Raw genomic sequence first — 20,764 nt, forward strand, 5'->3', positions numbered from 1 at the left:
GTATAGTTTGATATCTGTCGTGCTACGTTATTCTGTGAAGGGAGATTCTGTCCTGCTATTCCCACTGTTCACTCACATAGTACCTTTGTATGGGACTTAGAAAAAGGTCTTCTCATTTATTTATTCCTTCACCCCTGCCCGGTCCTGATAAACCCCCGCATGTCCTACAGTGTCTGCTAGATAGTAGGTGCTCAATAAGTGTTTAATGATTCATGGCTATTATAGCTGCTGAGTCAGTTAATGCACATGTACTTAAAGAAGTAGGTGTACTTTATGATAATCATTTCTGTATTTCTGTTGATTTACCTAGAGTCCTATAGTTACGGAAGTATTTGTACCTAGTTTCTGATTTGATTTTTCTTAGTTTCAACCTCCAAATTTGTATCACCCCAAGTATATTAGAGCAAATTGTTTTGAAGCATGAATGACTCATGATAATGTGAATTGTCTCTTTAGTAAGGGTTCATAATATGGCTGAGGTATAGCTGCACTTTAGTTTTGAAACCTGTTTTTCCTCTGACTCTACAAGAAATAGGTTTACTTTAAAAAATGTAGAATTGGATGAAGCAGAAAGTGAAAAGTACACCTAACCCCACCACCAGAGCTAATATCACATCCCCTTTCTTTCATTAGACAAATATTTATTGAGCATATGTATCACTAGGCTTACAATGATGAGTGAAAACAGATACAGCTCTTCTTGTGGAATTTACATTCTTGTGGGGACAGACTGGAAAGGTAAATGTAAAAACATAGGTGTGGTAAGTGCTACAAAGTAGGAGTATGTGATGCAGTAAGCATATAAGAGGGGGACTTCTTGCCAGGATGGTTTGGGAAGACTTCCCCGAAGAAGGGATGCTTGAGCTGAAAGAGGGGTGAGGTGTGTGTGTGTTTTGTAATGTGATAGGTTCATTTATAATTCATGAGATACCATAATTTTATAAGGTTTTCATTTATGGCTGAGGTACCACTGCATCTCTTTTGATTTACTAGTGACATTCTGTGTTGTTCAAACAGCGGTTGCAGTTTTTCAGAAGAATCAGGGAACCTCACATACACAGGAATTTCTAAATATTATTACCTTGGTTTTCTTTCTAGCTTTGAGGTCATTTCTCTAAGAAATGACAAAATACATCAATAAAAGGGTATTATCAAGTCAAGTCTTCATAAACCAAAGGTATACTATGAAAGGCCAAGATAATAGCAGATAATGGATTCATAGCTGTTAAGTCCCTCCAGTTTCTAGTATAAGAAGTAGCATACATTCCTGTCTGTTCAATTATTGGCTCTCTGTGCTTGGTGTACATTTTTTTAAACTCAGTTTTAATGCCCTATTTCTGTTGGCTATCATATGGAAATAAATCTAGGATAAAACTAAGTGATAGGTTAAATGGCATATGAAATTCTTTATAGCACCTGTTCTTTTTTCTATTACTCTCTAAGATCTTACAGAGATTACGGGTAGTGTCTTTTAAGCCTGAGTTCCTAGCATGGAGTATTCCTGACATACACTAGTGGGCACCCAATAAATTTTGAGTAAATCAATTATCTCCTCTGTCTAATATCAGAGTTCATCTCTCCAATTCATATGATCCTCAAAATCTACGTATTTATTCCTTTTTTCCTTGAGCTTTTCTCTTCTTCCACTTTCTAGTTATACTGTTCTTTCTGTTCCATTTATGTACTCTAAATACCTCATAAACCAGAGGTATACTATGAAAGGCCAAGATAATAGCAGATAATGGGTTCATTATCTGAGTCTGAAAGTGTTTGATCACTCAGATTTAATTCCATTCATTCATACGGCAGTTTTGATGAAAATTGACTGTCTCACCTAACACAAATTGTCCTGTGGGTTTCCTAATGGGATTTTAGATGTAGATTTTGGGGGATTCTCTGGTTTTCAAGCTAGAAGTAGAAATTTCCCTGAAAGGTTTCATGGACACTGTTCAGTTTAGTTTGTGTTTTTCTTTTATGATGCTCATGGTTAGCCCATTCTGAATTATTGTAACAAGGCTTGGCTTTTAAAGAAAAGGCTGTTTGACACTTAACATTCTGAAAGCTTGGTTTAATACGGCCCTAGTAAGAGCAAAAAAGAGAAAGCAGAATTTGTCTTCTCTCCCTGATTATGTTATTGAAATAAGACTAACATTTATAAACAACTGGTTTACTAATAGGTTTCTATGGAGGTTTATTGCAAAAGAAAATAGCTTGATGATTTAAGTTCTTTGAGGCCTATTGACTTTTTGGTTTTCTTAGTAACTAAATATATTACCTCTATATCTTTAGATATATATTAATATATCTTACTATATTGGTATATATTAATATATATTATTCCCACTGGTGTACTTTAGGATAGGTATGTTAGGTGACTCAAGATGAGGATTACAGAGGTGCAAATAGAATCTGCTCAAAAGCCAGATTGTCTAGGGCATTATTTCACCTATGTGGACTGTCAAATGCATCTTCCCTTGACTTACTAGAGAACTCAGAAGTAGAAAGCCCTGGAGCACCCGAAAGTGCCAAGGATACAAGTCGTGTATTCTGTGCTAATTAGGTTCTTTTTGAGACAGAAGGAAAGTTCATTTTCTTTAGGTAATTTGTCAAGTTTCTCCAAAAGCAACACTAGGAATATAGGAGAAGCTATGAGAAATACAGAAAGAGAAAAGAAAAAAAAGAGTTAAAAGAATGAGAACAAAGGAAGGGGGTTGAATGACAGATACTGGTGGCAAGTGATGGGGAACATCAGAAAGGACTTTGAGAGAGGAAAAAAGAAAAAGCCACCGTATTTCTTCTAAGATGTACTTTTGTTTTTCACCTCATAACATAACGGTAACTGTCGTACAGTTAATGGCGTCTGAGTATTGCTTTTGGCCAGGTGGCAGTTTTGATCTAGTTGTCATTGTACAGGCATAGCTCTGACTTGCTGTTTCTGTTGCTGTCATTTCAGTCTCAGTGTGAACATTGTTTTAACTTCTCGTGTCGAGTAATTGCTACTTAAAATATTTTCTTAGTTGTTGTTTTCACATCTTCATTTACATGCTCTAGGAACACCAAACAGGCACCAGTATCAAAATTTGCAGGATGGTTGTCAGTGGCTTGAAAGACGGTCCTGGAGCAATGTCAGAACATTCTTCATACTTACATTGTTGATGGCAGAAGGATGATACTGTGAAGAAAAATTTTAAGTGATAAGAAAGCATTGGCTGGGCGCGGTGGCTCACGCTTGTAATCCCGGCACTTTGGGAGGCCGAGGTGGGCGGATCACGAGGTCAGGAGATCGAGACCATCCTGGCTAACACGGTGAAACCCCATCTCTACTAAAAATACAAAAAATTAGCCGGTCGTGGTGGCAGGGGCCTGTAGTCCCAGCTATACTCGGGAGGCTGAGGCAGGAGCATGGCATGAACCCGGGAGGCGGAGCTTGCAGTGAGCCGAGATCGCGCGACAGCGCTCCAGCCTGGGCGACAGAGCGAGACTCCACCTCAAAAAAAAAAAAAGCATTAAGCTGTTTAATTTGCAGCTTTTTCTTCCTTCAGGGTTCATAAAATAATGCAGACTCTTAAAGTACATGACTGTATGTTTGTTGAAATAAAGGAGTCCAACCATTTATTTAAAGTCCTCAGCCTGATAGTGACAATGTTCATGATTATTACAACAGTAATAACTACAGTTGCCCTTTATTGAGTATGCACTGTGTGCTGAGTTAAGTGTTTCTCACTTAATTCTCGGAACCTTTTAGGGCTAGGGTATTCATGATACAAAATAGGAAGAAATGGAGATTTTGGGTATAAGTGCTAGATCCAGAATTTGAACCCAAGTTTATTAGGCTTCAAATCAGGTGCTATAGCTCCTTATCCTGGTAAATAAAATATTACTTTGTGAAAGACATAGTTTTTATGCTTAAGATAAAATTATCTCCCTTCATCCTTCTCCCCAGAAGGTCATATCCTGACTTCCTTTTAGCAGCCTTTACATCTTTAGGTCAACTCCATTCTGCACTGTGTATCGTAGATAGATATGGGCACATTTCAGTTGTTCTATTAATTTGTAACTATTTAGAGTTAGTCTGGATCTGATTTATATTTCAACTGTTTATTATGTAGCTTAGTGCCTTGCCTTTTATAGGCACTCAGTAAATATGTGTTGTATAAATAAGGCTATAATAAGAGGGAGCTTAAGTTTAGCACTGGTTATTATGTATATTTGTGCCTCAGTAGACTCTGAAAGCATTTAGAAAAGGAGTATAGAGGACCAAAATTTAGCTGTCCAGTAATCTGTAATGTGTAAAGACTGTAGTTGCTAAATACAGTCTTTTGGGATTTTTTTCTATTATTGGAATAAGTGTAGAGATGATGTAGAAATGGGGTGTTAGACACATAGCTGATTTAAATTGAAGATGGGTGTTCTCAGTGTTTCTAAATTTGTTTTATTTAGTGAAAGGCAAAGGGGGCATGAAAAATTAAATCAACTTTTCAGGAAAGAGACTCATACAATTTTCAGAGGTATTGCAGCTTCACTTGTGGCTCGTGTAGCATGTGCTAATATATGCAAATCAGAACGTATTTTATTTTTTGTATACATAATGAGAAATGTTTTCATAACTGAGTACTTATTTGAGGATACTAAAGTAAATCTATTGCTGTAACCCAAGCTGTCTGATTGTTTTATTTCAAATTGTGGACCAAGGTGTTATTTTGAATATGGTATAGTCTGCAGAAAAGACTATAGGACAAAATGCATCCATTATATGGGTACTATAAAGAAGTTTTAATCTCAGTTTAGCAATTTTACTTATACTATAGGTGGTTTAGTTCCTTCAGAAACCTAGGTATTAAATATTAAGAAAATAGATGAGTGAAATATGATGGCACCATTAAAGGCATTTAAAAAAATCTATATACTGGGGTGAGGGAAGAGCAAATGCTTGTGGTGTTAAATGGAAAATGCAGAATACCAAGTAGTATCATGGTATATCCTGTTATGGGCAGTTGTGGGCAAGACTATATATATGCAGAGGAAACAAATATAAGCATACCATATGTTAGTGGTATGATTATAGGTGAGTATACTTAGGAAAAATATTTTTTAAGGAAAAACATTTTTTAAAAAGTACATTGTCTCATCATTTCTGAGATCATTGTGTTCTAGTGATAAGTGTGCTAAAAATGTCCTAATGATAATTAGAAAGGCTTTGGAGTAAGACCACCATAAAAAAAATATATATTTTTATGCAGTGGTAGTAAGCATATAGATAAACCTTTCATTCCTGCTGATTGACCTAGCACAAACCTGAAAATGTTGGATTAAAGTTGATAGGTTGATGACATACATTAAGTGGTATAAAAATAAGTTTGAAAATGCGCAAATTAAGCTGGATTATTCTTGATCTCTTAAACTGTACAATCTTATGATAATATTTAACAATTTGAATGTTTTGGAGAAGTCAAAGGAGTATGGAGAACAATTAGAGACCTTTAAGGGAAGAAAATTCCTTGGCAGGCGGCTTTCTTTTTAGGAGGCAGTGTGTACAGTGGCTAGGAATATAGATTTTGCAGCTGGACTGCCAGGGTTCAATTCTCAGCTCTGTTTCTTGCTATCTGTATAATTAAGCAAGTTGCATTTAATTTCCGTTTGCCTGTTTTCTCATCTGTAAAATGAGAATAATGGAATTTACTTTATATGGCTATTTTGAAATTTAATGATTTTTGGTTTCTAAATGTAAAGTCCTTAACAGTACTTAGCATAGTGAGTGCTCAATAAATGTTAGTGGTTTATTATTATTATTACCATTATCAAAGGAATATTATGATTCCTTTGCTTAAGCAATTGATTTTGTTTTAGAAAGGAAGCTGTTGAAATTATTGAAGTACCTGTTGCTATATTCTAAGAAAGTAAAATGTCCAGACATCTGCCTCTGTAAGTAGCCTTTTAAGATCATTCATGCCCCTCTGTTTCTTTAGTCAGTAACAGTGCAGCCCATGTTTTATGCCTTCTATAGAGAATTTCATTGAAAATGAAATCACTGAAAATTGTAGACAACCATTTTATACTAAATGGTGAGTAAAAGATCTGATTTTATCTTGAAGAATGAAACTAAAATTCTAGGAAAACATTAGCTTATAGTAACTGTAAACATGTGTAAATTATTATAATGAACAAATAATGGATGAAGTGTGAATGGATAAACAATTTTTCCCACAAAATAATTCAATATCATGATATGACAGTCTTTAATTTGACATTTGTGGCATTAGCTTTAAGTTGGTTTTTTTTGCAAAAATATAAAAATGTATATACATTTTTTCAAGGACCTCTGTTAATTCTTTGATAGTCAAACTTTTCTTACCCACCCCCCCAACAAAGAATGTCTTGCTTCCTGATTACTATAAAAGTGGTAGATTCTCCAAGCTCAGTGTTCCTCATCTATGCATCAAGACTACAAAAAAGCACAAACTAATACATAGAAAACATGGAGAATCTTATAATACTGAAGGAAAGATTACATGTTATTCCTTCTGTACAACATTTACAAACAGGCAAAACTATACAAGACATCACTTTATCCCCATGGGTCTTGGGGACAAACAAAACCTCAAATACGTTGATGCTTGTGCTGCTTGCTGTCCCCTGAGTAACTGAGTCTCTAACCCAGGAGCCTCATGTCCTTTGGCAACATCCAGAAGACAGTAACAGACTAACTTGTAAGTGGAGTAAAATTAAATCCTAGATCCTACATTGTTTGCCATCATTTTTATAAACTTTGGAAATCTTGGAATTTTTGCAAAATCTGTAGTCTCACTCATGGTTCATGAGCCATTATGGTGAGGGAGACACTTGTGAATAGGGACTGATTTTGTAAGTGATCAGTCACAAGTATGTTTTAAAAATATTTTTATTTATTTATTTATTTATTTATTTATTTTTTTGAGGCGGAGTCTCGCTGTGTCGCCCAGGCTGGAGTGCAGTGGCCCGATCTCAGCTCACTGCAAGCTCCACCTCCCGGGTTCATGCCATTCTCCTGCCTCAGCCTCCCGAGTAGCTGGGACTACAGGCGCCCGCCACCTCGCCGGCTAGTTTTTTGTATTTTTTTAGTAGAGACGGGGTTTCACCGTGTTATTCAGAATGGTCTCGATCTCCTGACCTCGTGATCCGCCCGACTCGGCCTCCCAAAGTGCTGGGATTACAGGCTTGAGCCACCGCGTCCGGCCTAAAATATTTTTAAAAATTGAAATAATTATACAGTAAAGCACACAAATTTTAAGTGTATAGCTTAATGAACTTCTGCATATGTAGAAGATGAACTTCTTCTGTAGAAGTCCATCTTCTACATATACCTGTCATCATCACCCAGATCAAAATAAGGAAAATTTCTAGCTCCCTAGAAGGCTGTCTCATGACCCTTTTAGTACTCTTCTGGCCTTGATGGCATAGGGTAGTTTTGCCTGTTTTTAAATGTTGTGTAATCTTTCCCTCAGAATATATGAGAATTCTCCATATTTTACATATACTGGTTCTTTCTGTAGTTGTGAAGTATTCCATTTTATGAATTTATTACCAGTATTTACCTGCTCTACTGCTGATGAATATTTGAGTTCCAGTTTGGGGCTATTATAAATAAAGTTGTTAGGAACAGGTACTTGTCTTTTGGTAGACACAACACTCATTTCTGTTGGATATATACCTAGGAATGGAATTGCTGGGTCATAGGGATCTATGTTTAGCATTAGTGGATACTGTCAAGCAGTTTTCTAAAGTGACTGGACTGATGTGTATTCCTACTGTCAACATATGAGAGTTCCAGTTGTTCTGTATTATCATGAACAGTTAATCTTTTTTTTTTTTTTTTTTTTTAAAGTGTAGCCATTCTGGTAGGTACCGAGTGAGATTTTACTGTGGTAGTTTTTGTTTTCTTTTTGCATTCATGTGATAACTAATGATATTGAGCCCATTTTCCCATCCAGTGGCTATTTTAATGTCCTCTTTTGTGAAGGATCTGTTCAGATCTTTTGACTCTTCACTAGTTAATTTTTATGATGAATTTTTTTTCCTTTTGTGACTTTGTAAGTTGAGACGTAGATAATGAGTACTTGGGTAGCTTGCACATACCACTTTACCAGTTTGGGAAATATAGAAAACATTTTTAGAAATAATTTCATCAAAAGTGCTAAATTTTTTAGTCATTCCATATTTAAAGAGTTGAGTGTGAGATTTGCTCCTCTCCCTGTGCTGGTTTTACTAGTGAGAGTTCTAGCTTTTTAAAACTGACACCTGTTGTTCTTTTTGAAACTAATCTCTTGAAATTTAGTGGCATACCCATTCACCAAACTCACTGGCCTTTTCTTTATTTACATTCTCTTTAAACTCTCCCATATGTTTAATCTTTTGCAGTACCATTTTATCTAGTTCTATCTTTTTAATAATGCATTATCAGTAACTTATTAGGAAACTCTTTCCTAACAGTGAATGCTTCCTAATATTTAAGTGTTTACTTACTGTTCTTTTCACTGTTGAAAACATATATATATATATATTTGTTTCAGCTCTTTGTGCAAAATCTTAAATCTGTTTCTCGTCTTTACCTGACTAAACTTGTATCTCCAGTCATGACCTTTTCCCAGTGTAGTTTACCACCATCTCTACTGACAAAGCTGCCTTATGAGTGTTTTTAATTCTGTGGGTAGAATTCTCATTTTATCATTATCTTAGTCAACGTGGGTTTAAAATTTGAAGTTATCTCTAATTTCAAGGTACAGTTAATAGAAAAATCAGTGACCATTCATTAAGTATCATAGTGTGTGTTATGGCACATGAAATGGTCCAGGTGCTGAAGACTACTTCTTAGGAGGATTTTGTACTGTATTTGGGAAGTTAGGATATTATTTGTGTCTTATTAATTAGTTTTTATTATAAATATTCAATGACTGTAGCCTCTTCAGCAAGGGGTGGTAAAGGAAGTCTTCACAAAAGGGGGATAGATTGGAGCCCATCATTAAGAATGACTAAGATTTCTCTTGGAAGACACAGATGGGCAGAGGGGCAGGGATTTGGATTGGATCAGAAGGTGTGTATAGTGGAAGAGTAGTGGGCAAGGTGAGATTAGGATTAGATCTAGCCAGTCTCTTAAGTCTTGGTTCTTCTTCTTTCTGAATAGTAATGATTATAATTCATGTTTGAATAGTACGGTTGAGTTTGTAAAGCTTATGTTAGATAGACATTATTTATTACTTCAACATTTCTATGACTTAGGAACCATCATCTCTATTTTACAGAAAAGTTAATAGGCTTTGAAAAAGTGATACTAGTAAAGAACAGAATCTGGTGGGCACAGTGGCTCAAGCCTTTAATGCCATCAACTTGGGAGGCTGAGTCTGGTGTATTTCATTTCCAGGCATATTTTTATTCTTTCATATCATAGATATCCATAAATAACAGTTTTTTTGTTTTAAGTTTGATATAGACATCCTTAGAAAGGTATATATATATTTTTACAAGTTGCTTTTTTTACTCGTTTATTTGATAAACGGACACTATTCTAGGTCCAGGGCATCCAGTGGTTTTGAGGGCAGATGAGACTACCTGCATACTAACATTTCATTGGGGAAAACTAAAAGTAAATAAACAAAATTGATAATGTAATATCAGATTAGGGTAAATGCTATAAACAACGAACAGGGTCGGGGTAGCGAATGTTGTGAGAATGGACTGTCATGCTATTTTCAATCAAGTGGTCAGGGAATTCCTCTTTCAGGAGGTGACCTTTGAACAACTAAATTAATTTGAGTGAGTATACTGCGTTAAGTTACAGGAGAAGAGAATTTCAGGGGAGGGAACATCAGATACGAAGACCTCAGGTAGAAATAACCTTAGAATACTTGAGAAATGGAAAGAAGTCAAGTGTGGTTAAATGCAATTAGGTAGGATAATGGTTAAGAAATGAGTAAGGAGAAGCCAAGGGCCTGATCATGTATGATACTGTATTCTGAATTCTGGTCTTGAAGCTCCTTTCTTTTTTTCCTTCCTCTTCCTTAACTGTTTCTCTGTTGCTCATACACATACTCTGTCACACATATGTACACCACCCTATCTAGCCCCCCATTGTATTCTAGTGTTCATGAATAAGGTATCAGTCAGCCAGGCCTGTCTCTTATCTAGCCTAGGAAATGCTCTGTTCGTGTCTGCCTATATATACATATATATATAATATATATTTTTTTTGTTTGTTTGTGTGCCTTTGCCTTTGACATTTCCCATCTCATCTCAGACAACCAAACCATGGTTTTACTTCCTGACCCACATGGATTTTACCATACATCCTTGATGTAGAGGCAACTGAGGTCAGCTCTTAACAGGTCGTTTAGTACATAACACCGGATACTCTGTGACCTGTCAGTGACAATTATGCTTTCATTCTCTTTGTTATTATTTCTCTAGTTTAATGTGGCCAGTTTTGTTTGCCTAGCAAAAATCATCCTATATAGGGCTGGGCAAGACAAGGCACAAGGCATATCCGTACATAAGGAGGATATCTTTACTTCCCTGTACCCTTCCCCACCATGGTTCCAGCATAGCAGACTGGATAGCTGCCAGTAGTTGATCAGCATCCAGAACTGTATCTGGTACTTTAGTAGGCTTTCAGTAAGTATATTTTGAATGAATCGATTTATTGACTGTTGAGATTAAACCCTATTTGGCATAACTTTTTTAAAAAAGCCCCATCATGGCTATTCACAGTACATGGGACGTAACAAAGAATCAATAATTATTTGTTGAGTGTGTGTCAGTTTTAATTTACTCTGTGTGTTTACATTACCTTTATTTACTTTATGTTATTGTCTGGGCTTTAACTGAGCACATATATACTTTGCTGGGAAGACACAACCCAGTCCAGAGTAATATTGTTGCTAGAATTTTTCAAAGACAGATCTATAGCATTTGGCAATTTTAGGCACAAGAAAGGAAGCATCTTTTGTTACACTGTTTTTCCAAACATTATTCTTGTTACTTCAATAGGTATTTATTGTCTGTGGTTGGCTGTGCAGTGATCCGCAGGAGATCTTACACATTCTTTTTATTCTTTATTTAGAGATGGGGGTCTCACTATATTGCTCAGACTGGACGTGATGGAATTCCTGGGCTCAAGTGATTCTCCCGAGTAACTGGGATTATAGGTGTGCACCACTGAGCCTGGTTTTTACCAGCTCTTATCAGTGGAGTGCCTGTCACTTCCTCCTGTCATCATCAGGAACTTCTTAATGGTGCAGAACAGTGGTTTACCTGGAGCAGGCTCATTAACCAATATGCTTAAAATATCACTTAAAATAAGCCAATAGGAATTATAAAATTAGAAACTGACCCTTTTAAAATGAATTTATTCTCTTTAAATTTATTCAACATACTTAGTTTTAAAAATAGATACTTGCCATTTTACTAGCAGTTCTAATGATTTATTTCAGGGTTTGGTACATCTTATACAACCATGAATACAATCTGCATCTAATTATGTGACTTCAGTAGTATCATGGTTTTTGTCCAAACCTTCTCAGTCTGGGAAACATTTTTTAAAGAGAATAATGACGTTAGAGAAGAGCTGGATTTCTTTTAAGACTTCTATTCAGATCAGGACATAATCATGTGCAAAACTGACGTAGCATGTAACATGGATGTCAGTGAATAAAAGTACTTCCGAATCAAATTTTAGAAGAGTGTTTTAGGGTTTAGTGGCCTAATCAAAGGGAGTCCAGAAGCTATTTTTGGATAATACATAGGAGGTAAAGCAACCTGGTTTTGCTTTTGGTTATCATTTGACATTGCCAGTGTCTTACTTGTTCATATTATGGAGAAGGAATTGAGTGGTCACAGAACTTTTGGAGAAAATTTATCAATTTTTTGTTTATTTTGTAATGCTTTTCTGTTCTTATTTAATAATAATATACCTTTCAATTATATTAATTTAAATGTATATAAATTGAATTGCTTTAAACTAGGATCCTTCCCCCTTTCTCTTTCAGGACTCGACCCAATGAAAGAAGCATATGGCATTTGTGAAGATAAATGTTACTCCTCCCTTTTTAATTGGAACTTCCGCTTAGGACCTGTGTATGACGTTTCACCTGTGATCTCTTCTTTCAGTAGCCAGTGACTTTGAGTTACAGGAAGGTCTCTGAAGATTTGTATCAAATGACGTCAATGGCCAGCTTGTTTTCTTTTACTAGTCCAGCAGTAAAGCGATTGTTGGGCTGGAAACAAGGTGATGAGGAGGAGAAATGGGCAGAAAAGGCAGTTGATGCTTTGGTGAAGAAGCTAAAAAAGAAAAAGGGTGCCATGGAGGAACTGGAGAAAGCCTTGAGCAGTCCAGGACAGCCTAGTAAATGTGTCACTATTCCCAGATCTTTAGATGGACGCCTGCAGGTTTCTCACAGAAAAGGCTTACCCCATGTTATATATTGTCGTGTTTGGCGCTGGCCGGATTTGCAGAGTCATCATGAGCTAAAACCATTGGATATTTGTGAATTTCCTTTTGGATCTAAGCAAAAAGAAGTTTGTATCAACCCATACCACTATAAGAGAGTGGAGAGTCCAGGTAGGTCTTACTCCTAAGAAGAATTTAGAAAAACAAAAACAAAAAACCTCTCTTCCTGATATGCATGTAACTAGATTTTAGTAATGAAAATGTCATATTAGCTTTGTGTTTCCATCTTAAATATTCTAATCTTGGAAGGACTATTGGATTTTGAGTTTAGCTGTTTATATGCAGGTGATGCAATTCATTATTCACTGTAAGCACCCATATATCTACTCTGCCTTTTCCTGTGGATGACCTGTCTCAGTTTTATTTAAAGCCTAAGCTCCAAGTGTGTACTATATCCCATTCCTTTTTGTCGAATAAAGAACTTTGTTTCTACAGTTATTATCCTTCTCTCCAGCATTATTTTCCCTTTCTACCACAGTATACTACCCATCCTAAAATAAAACTTAAAAAAAATTCTGCTTTTCACCTCATTCACACAACCCAACCCCAATCATTGCACTGTTTCCACTGGTCCTTTTAGAGGAGTCTCCGTTTATATTAGCTTTATGTTTCATTTTTTTCTTGTGACCTCTCTAGTTAGTCTTTCTTTCCTACCATTTAACTTGTCAAGATCACTAGTGACTGCCTTTTTATAAGTCAAGGGGTAATTTTTCAGTCTTACCTTACTGTCCGTTCAACTGCATTTGATACAGTTGATCTCCTTCCATCCTACTCAAAACTTTTTCTATGTTTGGCCCCTAAGACAGTATGCTACCCTGGTCTTCCTACCTCACTGACTGTTCTTGTCCCTCTTTGCTGGCGTATTCTGCTGTTTTCACAGGAGTCAGTCCATGGACCCTTTCTCCATTTGTATTCTTTCTTTATGTGCTTTCATGCTGTCACATGTCTTAAGATTGTCTATAAGCTGATGCTCACATTTTGAAGTCAAGTCAACTTCTCCCTTGAGTTTTAGACTGGTGTATCCAGTAGCCTACTTGACACTTCCACTTGAATATTTATTAAACATACCAAATGTAATATATCTAAGCAAAACTTCAGTTTTTTCCTCTGGTTTTCCCTGTTGAAGTGAATGGCAACAGCATTCATGTAATTGCTAATGCCGTAAACCACAAGTTCATCTTTTATTTTTCTTATTCATCTTTTCTTTTCCTGTATTTAAAATATGAGCAAATGCTGTTTGCTGCACCTTCAAAATATATCTTGATAGTGTCACCTCTCATCATTTCTGACGCCACTACTTTAGTGCAGTACATCATCATCATCACTTACCTTAAGTAGTGTCCTAATTGGTCTTTCTGTGTCTATTCTTCCCCTTAACCCATTGTGTTTTCTACGCGACAGCCAGAATGATTTTTTAAAAACATACTAAATCATGTCAGTTCCTACTGAAAACACTTTCAAGGCTGTCACACTTAAGAGATTTCTATAAGACTCTGTATGACCTATCCTCAGAGTTCTGTGTTCGTTGGACTTGCCATACTCCTGTTTCCAGGCTTTAACTCTTGCTGTTTACTTATTCTCCCCCAGAATCTTTCCATGGCACATTTTCTCATTCCATTCAGTCCTTGCTCAAATATCCCCATCACTAATTGACTCTGTATTAGATATTTATTTTGTTTATTGACTGACATGAGCAGAGTCTTCCTCTATTTCATTCATTACTCTATCCTTAGTGCTTAGAATAGTATATTGTTATCTGGCACTTGGTAGGTGATGCTCAGTAAATATTTTTTTGTAATGAATGGTATAAGCTGAGCTCTAGCTGAGTGCGTTAGTCATCTATTGCTGCATGACAAATTGCCACAAACTTAATGGCTTAGCACAATGCATGTTTATTACCTCACAGTTTCTTTGGGTGAGGAGTCCAGTTACGCTTAGCTGGGTCCTTTGCAAGGCACTGTAATCAAGGTGTTGGTTAGGGCCAAGGTCTTATCAGAAGCTCAGTTAGGGAAGGATCTGCTTCCAAGCCCATGTGATTATTGACAGATTCAGTTGCTTTCACATAGCCTTCTTTATAGCTAGTTCACATTCATGACAGCTTCTTCAAAGCCAGTAAGAAAGAGAGGGTCTTCTGGCAAGAAGGGCATTATATTCTTATGGAATGTAATCATACACACCCTGTCACCTTTGCTGTATTCTGTTGGTTAGAAGGAAGTGATAGGTCATACTCATACTCAAGCAGGGAGAATTACCCAATGGTTTGAATACCTGGAGGTGGGAATCATGGTGGTCACCTTAGAGTCTATCTGGGTTTCACATGGAGGTAATATAAACCCAGTGTGGTAAAAAGACTGAAAATAACATTGGATGTGGAGACTAGTAGAAAGGATTGCAGATAGCAGTGATTATGCTATCTGGGAAAGTTCAACTTAAGAGCTTTAGAGTGACTTTAGACAGTTGGTATGATGTGATTCTCAATTTCTTACTGAGTCCAAGGAGAGCTGATACCTGAAGGAATTGATGAAGAAAGGAAGATATGAGGATTTAATAGAGAAGTATAGGCTGAGAAACTCCCAAGCTTGCTGTTTGCTAGGAGTAAGTCTGGGAATTTTATGTATTCCCCTATAGCCAAAGTGTGACTAATAATCAACCAGCCAATGGAAGTGTCTTATTTTTTGTGTACATTTTTCTCAGCTATGATGCATTCTATAGAAAAGACTGGGGCATAGCTCTGATGCTTTTAAATAACTGAAAATTTCATGTCTTAGTAGTTCAACTATTGGAAAGAGACTATAGAGACCTCATGTTTTGCTCTGAGTCCAAACATCTTGGGAGAAGGGACAGATTACCCAGCTGGATTAGCTTGCTGACCCCCCATGATTAAGCAGCTATGACACAGAATGGATCACTTCATATTACCATTATTAATAAAGTAGTAGAAGGTGGTGGTAGTGGTAGTAGTAACAGTGATAGCAATTAATATTTATTGAGCACTGATGGAATAGTGATTCCTTCATGGGGTTAGAAAAGGGTACTGACATTTTACACCCCTTTCAGTTTACTTACAGGTTTATAGATAAGGAAATGAAGACTTAAAAGGGAAGTAACTTAGGCACATTCACACAGTTATAATATAGTAGAGTAAGTTTTGCAAAAAGATAAAAAGATGGAGGATAGTTGGAAAGAGATAATGAACATAAGAAAAATAGAGGGCCAACCTAGGTGGCCTTAGGTGTTTAGTTGAATACAGTGCTCCCTAAGCTTTTTGGCTCCAGGGTCCAGTTTCTTGGAAGACAGTCTTTTCATTGAACAGGTTGGGGGATGGTTTTGGGATGCTTCAAGCACATTATATTTATTGTGCACTTTATTTCTATTATTATTACATTGTAATATGTAATGAAATAATTATACAGTTCACCATAATGTCAAATTAACGGGAGCCCTGAGCTTGTTTACCTGCAGCTAGGTTGTCTCATCCAGGGGTGATGGGAGACAGTGACAGATCATCAGGCTTGAGATTCTCATAAGGAACACACAACCTAGATCCCTCACATGTGCAGTTGGCGATAGGATTTGCTTTCCTATGAGAATATCATGCTGCCACTGATCTGACAGGAGGTGGAGTTCAGGTGGTAATGAGAGCAATGGGGAATGGCTGGAAATACAGATGAAGCTTCGCTCACTCTCACTCACCATCACCTCCTGCTGTATGGCCTGGTTCGTAAGAGGTCATGAACTAGGGGGGTGTTTAGGGACCCCTGATCTAATAGACAGTATTGTCTAGTGATTAGGACTGTGGGTTCTGGAGCCAGGCTTTCTGGATTTGAATCCTGGTTTTACCAAATACTACCTCAGGCCTTAACCTTTCTGAGATTTAGTTTACCCATTGTAAAATGGGAATAATACTACCTACATAATTGGTTGTTATGAGGATTAGATGAGTTGGTACGTTAGAAAGTACTTGTTAAAACATTAAGTGGCCCAGAATCAGTTTCAAATTAAATATCAATTCTAATAGAATAATATATTCTGGAAATAGAGCATTGAGGAAGATGGCAGAGAGAAAATTTTCCGAGAAATAATACCAAACAATTCCCCAAACTGAAAATTGAAAGGGCTCAGTGACCAAATAATCAGAACAAAGGATAAAAGAAGCCCCACATGAAATTTTGGTGTATCATAGATTAAAAAAAAAAAATTCTGTAAACTTCCAGAAAGACAGGAAACATATAAAGGACTAGAAATCAGAATATTGGATTTCTCAATGCAGTTCTGGATTTAGAAGAAAGTAAAGTAGTGCCCTCAAAATTCAGGAGGAAATATTATCTGCCTGCAGACAAGCAAAAAAAATAAGATTTTTATACATGCAGGAAGTCAAGAAAATTTAACTTTTTACTTTCTCTTGGGACACTAATAGAGGATGAAGTCCAGGAAATGTGATCCAGCAGCAGAGAAGGGAAGTCCAAGGATTTCAGACTTGTAGGAGACTTGGGCAGTAACCAACGTAGGTTGGAACAAAAAGATGGAAGATCCCGGTCTGGTGCAGTGGCTCACGCGTGTAATCCCAGCACTTTGGGAGGCCGAGATGGGCGGATCACTAGGTCAGGAGATCGAGACCATCCTGGCTAATATGGTGAAACCCCGTCTCTACTAAAAATACAAAAAATTAGCCGGGCCAGGTGGCGGGCACCTGTGGTCCCAGCTACTCAGGAGGCTGAGGCGGGAGAATGGCGTGAACCCGGGAGGCGGAAGTTGTAGTGAGCTGAGATCCGGCCACTGCACTCCAGCCTGGGCGACAGAGCCAGACTCCGTCTCAAAAAAAAAAAAAAAAATCATGTGCATAGATAATGTACAAATAAAAGAAACCAGTAATTTTAGCATGCTTCTAAAAAAAAAAAAAAGAAGCAAAGAAATTCATACTGAACTGAATTCCTGAGTAGTTATCTCACTAAGTCTCTCAGATTGCTAGCCTGCTATATGTAGAAATTCTTGCTGCCTAATGCCCTCCTCTCCAATGGCAGCTGCCTCGTTGTTCTGTAAGGGGCATAGCAGTTGTTAACACACAGTAGAACAAAACAATTGTAGTCAGATGTTAACCACATATTTAGTATACTAATGTGGTAGAATGAAATGAAACAATAGACAAAAATAGCACAAATACTGACTTAACAGAAACACTGAATCGTTGGGTACATCCCTACTTCAGGGAGGTGAAGTATGACTTAGGTAGCTTAAAAACACTCATTTTGTTGATGCTGAATGATAATGGAATCAAGTTGAGATTTTTCTAAGTGAAATTACATTGACGGATACAGGACAGTTAGAAGACTGCTTTTGATTGGAAGGCTTTTACCTAGAGCATATTACCATTTTCAGTATGGAAAACCATGCTGAGCAACGTAAAACATGAGATCTTTCAAACTGAGAAAGATAGAAGTGTTCATAATTGGAGATGTGGACGTTTTTAGGACATTCACGTAACAGGTTCCAACTTCACTCTGTAGTCTTAACTCCTTGTTCAGTACGTAGGCCAGCTGATTTTCTCATCTCCTCTGCCACCTTCCTCTTTTACCTCTTCCCAGCCCCAGCACTCCTCTGTGAAATCCTCCTGTATCTTTAAGGTTCAGTCAGCTATGTTTTTTTCTTACAGTATTTTGTTTGATTCTCTGCTAGCTGGGAACATCACCTCTGTTTAACTCCCGTTGTGCTAAATTCTCTGTTTTATGGTTGTTTTTTAATATCCTTTATCTCATAGGACAGGAGTATGGTATCTTTTTCTGGATTTTCTGTCTTCCAGGGTACCTTACGCAGGCTAAATGCTTACAGAGTTTTGGATTCGGTTATTATCTAAATAGAGATTCAGGGCTCTATGAAACAACCCTTTCTAAAATTAAATTGTTTTAATAGGTTTACAGTTTTAGCTTTACATGAATCCTTTCTACCAACCCCTTAGTGTGGATGGGGCATATGTTTAGTCATTCCTGACAAATGACTTTTGATTTTTGTTTTTCAGTCTTACCTCCAGTATTAGTGCCTCGTCATAATGAATTCAATCCACAACACAGCCTTCTGGTTCAGTTTAGGAACCTGAGCCACAATGAACCACACATGCCACAAAATGCCACGTTTCCAGATTCTTTCCACCAGCCCAACAACACTCCTTTTCCCTTATCTCCAAACAGCCCTTATCCCCCTTCTCCTGCTAGCAGCACATATCCCAACTCCCCAGCAAGTTCTGGACCAGGAAGTCCCTTTCAGCTCCCAGGTAAGACTTTATTTTATTGATAACCAAAAAAAAAAAAAAAATCCTAACAATCACAATTATTCCTACTGTGGGCCCTCTGGGTGAACTGTTACATGCCAAGGTATAGCTGTTTCTGACTCTTCATTTTTTAGGTAATTGTTTGATTTCCAGAAGAGTTTAGATTTTATTTTGCCGAGTACCATATGTTTAAAAAATGGAAGTAGCCCTATTTGGCTTAAATATTTTCTTATATTTTGTGACACTCAGTACCATTTATTGTCTTTTATATAACTGATACTGTGATGAAAACTATGGCATTAAATTTAATCTTCAGAATGACTATGTGAGATAGATATTCCTGTTTTACAGATGGAAAAAGAAATTCTAAAGTAAATTTTAAACTTTTAAGTACCTTACCTAGGGTAGAGCTAAGAGCTAGAGGTTCAGACCCAGGTTTATCTAACTCTAAAGTCTATGTTCTTTCAACTTTACTGTGTGGCTTTTCAAATTATTTAAGATTTTAGAAGTTTAAAATGAATCCTGGTTATCTTTAGTTAGATAACTGATGAACTGATTTCACTGGAGAAAGATAAGTAGATTTTGTGAAGTTCCTAAATTTTGTTAATGGCATGTCATATATGGACATATCATTATGTCACTGTCAAATATTTGAACACCTACTGCTGATTTGTAACAGCTGCATATGTAAGTACAGTAAGTCCTCACTTAATGTCATTAATAACTTCTTGGAAACTATGACTTTAACTGAAACAGTGTATTACAAAGCTAATTTTATCATAGGCTAGTTGATATAAACAAGCGTTAAGTTCTTGTAGTATATTTCTGGGCACAAAAATATCACTAAATTTATAAATAAAGACCCAAAATTCTTCTAATATTAAACATTGAAATAAATGTGAGCTGTGCATGTATTTAAGAAAGATCAATAAAAACAACTAAGACAGTTATTTACTTAATTATTCTAATTCACGGTCATAGGTAGCCAGAGCGCATTCCAGCAACTCAGAGCACAAGGTGGAAACCAGTCCTGAAAGGGACATGATTAAATCACAGAGTGCACTCACACACCCCTGCACTCACACTGGGACCGTTTAGACATGCATGCCAGTTCATCTAATGTGCATGTCTTTGGGATGTGAGAGGAAATTAGGGTAACCAGAGAAAACTCAAAACAAACATGGGGAGAATGTTCAGACTCACACAGACAGTGTCCCTGGCTGGGAATGGATTTTTTTTCTCATCAATGTCATAACAAAATGCAGCTGAACGAAACAGTATTGAACAAAACATTATTCGAGGACCTACAGTATATCCTTTGTGATTTCTCTACTGCAGCAAAATATCAGTTGGTAATACAGTTTTTTCTTTTGAAGAGAAGTTAAGTGCCAGCTCTTTAACTTGCTATTAGGAATTTGCTCAAAAACAAATTTTCATAGTTTATCTTAGATTCAGTGCTGATTGTAGTTCTGTGTCAAAATACATCCTGTACAAAACATTGGGATAAAAGACAAATTCGGTTCTTATGTATAGTTACTGAGACAAAAAAGTACAGCTGTAGCTTTTGCAAAAATTTTCAACTATGAGTGTTGAAACTCAAAGGATTTTCTGGTTAACATTTAGTTTCCTAAGTGAATTACCTAACCATTTAATAGGATGCAACAGCCATGTTTGGATGTTGCACAAGCATTAGACAATTGCTGTTAGTATTGATGGCAAATTTTGAAAGGACATAGTTTTACTTTCCAGTTTTAAATGCCAGTATACAGTATGTGCTGATCTTAATAATTTAAAGGTGTCTCTATAGTATATATATATATATATATATATATATACCCAAATGAGGATTTATCTGTTCTTCAGATTGATTTGTAATAGCTGCAGTTTCTCTGAACACATAAAAATAAAGGCAGAATTCTCAACCTTGAATTCTGTTTTAGTGAATTTTTGGACTGATCCTTATATCCTGGATTACCAGGGATCTGAGCTAAATAAACGTGGACTTGTAGTAGGTTTTTAATTGCTAT

General features: G+C 36.7%; 1 protein-coding gene across 3 annotated transcripts in view; it reads left to right on the top strand.

The window, feature by feature from the left end:
* The window catches only part of SMAD5 (SMAD family member 5), a 49,437-nt gene that overhangs the window by 8,918 nt on the left and 19,755 nt on the right, over positions 1 to 20,764 (top strand). Inside the window, exons 2-5 of one of the 3 annotated variants that reach the window (XM_011935261.1) lie at positions 5,848 to 5,922; positions 11,090 to 11,174; positions 12,015 to 12,586; positions 18,489 to 18,740. In XM_011935261.1, the coding sequence (XP_011790651.1) occupies positions 12,184 to 12,586; positions 18,489 to 18,740 (655 nt within the window). In that variant the 5' untranslated portion in view covers positions 5,848 to 5,922; positions 11,090 to 11,174; positions 12,015 to 12,183. The remainder of the gene's footprint in view (positions 1 to 5,847; positions 5,923 to 11,089; positions 11,175 to 12,014; positions 12,587 to 18,488; positions 18,741 to 20,764) is intronic. The other 2 variants (XM_011935259.1, XM_011935260.1) reach the window with 2 other exon arrangements.

This window comes from Colobus angolensis, unplaced genomic scaffold, assembly GCF_000951035.1.
Source record: "Colobus angolensis palliatus isolate OR3802 unplaced genomic scaffold, Cang.pa_1.0 Scaffold142, whole genome shotgun sequence".
Lineage (NCBI taxonomy): Eukaryota > Metazoa > Chordata > Mammalia > Primates > Cercopithecidae > Colobus > Colobus angolensis.